This window comes from Oryctolagus cuniculus, chromosome 16 (assembly GCF_051225735.1).
Source record: "Oryctolagus cuniculus isolate XC-2025 breed Fujian yellow rabbit chromosome 16, ASM5122573v1, whole genome shotgun sequence".
Taxonomy (NCBI): Eukaryota; Metazoa; Chordata; class Mammalia; order Lagomorpha; family Leporidae; genus Oryctolagus; species Oryctolagus cuniculus.
In genome coordinates, this window is record NC_142882.1 from 20,875,997 (window position 1) to 20,879,685 (window position 3,689).

At 52.2% G+C, this 3,689-nt stretch overlaps 1 protein-coding gene across 1 annotated transcript; it reads right to left on the bottom strand.

Annotated features, from left to right (window-relative positions):
* Positions 1-253: 253 nt before the first annotated feature.
* On the bottom strand, positions 254-1,576 carry LOC100351705 (olfactory receptor 1f45-like). Its single transcript, XM_008249340.5, has one exon. The coding sequence runs from the start codon at positions 1,574-1,576 to the stop codon at positions 635-637; it is 942 nt and encodes a 313-aa protein (XP_008247562.2). The 3' UTR covers positions 254-634.
* Positions 1,577-3,689: the final 2,113 nt, after the last annotated feature.

A 3,689-nucleotide genomic window follows, 5' to 3' on the forward strand; every position in this document is an offset into this window, starting at 1 on the left:
TCCTGGTCTGGCTCCCAGAGGACTTTTTTGAACCCTTCTTTGTGCTTCAAGCTGGAGGGTAAGCCCTGTAAAGTCGAGAACTTTGCCTCCCCTTTATGTCCTCATCCTTAAAGGAGCGCCCAGAACACTACAGATGTGCCACTAACAGTTGTTGGAAGAATCTGGTGACAAACACAAGAACTGAAACAATACGAAAAAATATTTTTAAACGATTTATTTATTTATTTGAATGTCAGAGTTACACACAGAGAAGGAGGCAGAGAGAGAGAGAGAGAGAGAGAGAGAGAGAATCTTCCATCCGCTGGTTCACTCCCCAGTTGGCCACAACAGCCAGAGCTGCACCAATCCGAAGTCAGGAGCCAGGAGCTTCTTCTGGGTCTTCCATGCGGGTGCAGATGCCCAAGGACTTGGGCCATCTTACTGCTTTCCAAGGCCATAGCAAAGAACTGGATGGGAAATGGAGCAGCCAGGACTTGAACCAGTGCCCATATGGGATGCTGGTACTGCAGGTGGCGGCTTTACCCACTACGCCACAGTGCCAGCCCCGGAAAAAATATTTAAGGAGAGGGTGTTACAAGGACATTCAGGACAGGTGGATATTGTGTTTGGACACTCGGATCCCCGAACCCTGTGGTCACTGCATGAAAGCCGGCTTCCTGCTAACGAGAGCCCCCAGGGCGCCCTTCATGTCGCTGTTTCGAAGGCTGTAGATGAAGGGGTTCAGCATGGGGGTGACCACCGTGTACATCACTGCAGCAGCTGTGTCTCTCTGGGCCGTGTGAGAGGACGTGGGGCTGAAATAAACCCCAATGAGCGTCCCGTAGAACAGGGACACCACAGAGAGATGAGAACCGCAGGTGGAGAAGGCCTTCCACTTCCCTCCGGCGGACGGGATCTTCAGTACCGCAGCAAAGATGCGGGTATAGGAGACCAAGATGCCCAGGAATGGCGTGATGATGGGCAGGGCGCCCACAGTGTACACCAGCACATTGTTGAGGAAGACGTCCGAACAGGCCAGCTTCAGCAGAGGACTGAGATCACAGAAGAAGTGCGGGACTTGGTTGTGGGTGCAGAAAGAGAGGCGGGTCAGTAACACTGTGTGGGTCAGGGCATTGCCAAAGGCGGCCACCCAGGAGGCCACCACCAGGAGGCTGCAGAGATGCGGCGTCACGGACGTGGTGTAGTGCAGAGGGTGACAGATGGCTGCGTAGCGGTCGTAGGCCATGGCCGTCAGCAGGAAGCTGTCGATGCCTGCAAACCAGATGAAGAAGAACATCTGAGTCAGGCAGCCCGCGTAAGGGATCCCTTTGTGCCCTGACACGTGATTGGCCAGCATCTTGGGGATGGTGGTGGAGGTGAAGCAGATGTCCACAAAGGCCAAGTTGGCCAGGAAGAAGTACATGGGCGTGTGGAGCCGGGCGTCGGTGGCGATGGCCAGCATGATGAGCAGGTTGCCCAGCCCTGTGACCAGGTACATGGTCAAGAAGAGGAAAAACAGCAGCTGCTGGTGTTCAGGGTCCTCTGAGAGGCCTAGGAGCAGGAACTCGGAGATCCCTGTGAGATTTGTTTCTTCCATGGCCAACCTGGAGCAATCGGAATGGAGGCGGGGAGCTGTCCAAGGTGCTGGTCGAGGCACCTGTTGTACCCCTGAGCCCACCCCTCGTTTTTGCTTTATTTTTTTTGAGAGATAGATAGCTAGATGATAAACATTGATATATAGATGACATATATGATATATAGATAGGTGATAGATATATAGGTGATAGATATATAGATATAGATGATAGGTAGGTGGAGAGATATTGATAGATACAGATAGATCATATATATATATTTATTTATTTATTTATTTTTTTTGACAGGCAGAGTGGACAGTGAGAGAGAGACAGAGAGAAAGGTCTTCCTTTGCCGTTGGTTCACCCTCCAATGGCCGCCGCGGCCGGCGCGCTGCGGCCGGCGCACCGCGCTGATCTGATGGCAGGAGCCAGGAGCCAGATGCTTTTCCTGGTCTCCCATGGGGTGCAGGGCCCAAGCACCTGGGCCATCCTCCACTGCACTCCCTGGCCACAGCAGAGGGCTGGCCTGGAAGAGGGGCAACCGGGACAGAATCCGGCGCCCCAACCGGGACTAGAACCCGGTGTGCCGGCGCCGCTAGGCGGAGGATTAGCCTAGTGAGCCGCGGCGCCGGCCATATATATATATCTATAATATGTGGATAAATACGGACAGATGAGCTCCCATCTTCATATTCACTTCCCAAAACACCTGCCACAGCTGAGCAGAGCCACACTGAAGCCAGGACCCAGGAACACAGTCAAGGCCTCCCATGTGGGCGGAGGGGACCTGATCACTCGAGTCATCACCACTGCCTCCCAGGTGCCCATTAACAGGGAGCTGGACCTAGGGGTGGAGCCAGGACTCAAACCTGGGCACTCTCCTATTGGACACGGGCATCCCAGTCAATGGCTTAACTACTAAGCCAGATGGCTGCTCTTATACCCCCTTTCCATTTACGTTACTACTTGTTTTCAGTATTTACACATTTTTAATTGACAGAGAGAGGGCAAGCTTCCATTTGCTGGTTCACTCCACAAATGCCTGCAACAGGTACAGCTGGGGCAGGCCAGAGCCTGGAGCTAGGAACTCAATGCGTATCTCCCATGTGGGTGACAGAGATCCAACTACTTGAGTCACCACTGCTGTCTCTCAGGGTCTGCATTAGTAGGAAGGTGGAATCAGAGGTGAGAGACAGGTATCAAACCCAGCACTTGGGCCATCGCCCACTGCTTCCCAGGGTGCTGGATTGGAAGCGGAGTAGCTGGGTCTCAAACCAGCACTCTGATCTGGGACGTGGGTGTCCCAAGCAGTGGCTTAATCTGCTGCCCCACATTGCCCACCCCCCAAAAAAATTTGCAATGGTCAGTAAGAAAAATTAAACAAGAACCATTGCACAGTTTCACACTATACAGCACTTGAATAACAGAAAGCTATGAGAAGGAGCAGACAGCCTAGCGGTTAAGACTCCTGCATCCTATATCAGAGGGTCTGGGTTCTTTCCTTGACCCCAGCTCCCTGCTGATGCACGCCCCAGAGGCATCAGGATGGCTCCAATGGTTGGGTCCCTGACTCCCACGTGGGAGACCCGGGTTCCTGTCCAACTGTTGCAGGCATTTAGGAAGTGAACCAACAGATAGCAGATTCTCTCTATCTCTCTTTCTCTCTCTCTCCCCCCTCCCTCTTGCTCTCTCTCTTTCTCTCTCCCTCCCCCGCCTCTCTCTCCTCTCTCTCTATCTCTCTCACCCTCTCTCTTTAGAAAAATAAAATAAGAAATGACACATCAATGAAAAACATTCATGTGGAAAGCTTGGACTTCGTCTGGATGCGATGTATAGTCAGAGTTTCAGGCAATAGCCACAGAACTTTCTGGATGTTTTAGTTTGGTCTCACTCAAAGGCTCTTCAGTTAGTTTTGGCTAATTCCAGAAAGATGTTAGCTCACATGACTCATGCTAAAGTTTCTTGGGGGAAGCACCACGTGTGCCACCGTGCATGCAATAAACACACAGAAAACAAAGCAGAGGGGTCTGAAGAGCTGGGAGTTGAAATTATGCAACTTGGGACCTGGGTGCCAAGCCCAGGCGGCTCAACCTGCAGCAGGGGTTTGGAGCTCATACTGAGCCTTGCAAATTC

Coding starts and splice junctions, on each gene's coding strand:
- LOC100351705 (XM_008249340.5), bottom strand. CDS start 1,576: ATGGAAGAAACAAATCTCACAGGGATCTCCGAGTTCCTGCTCCTAGGC.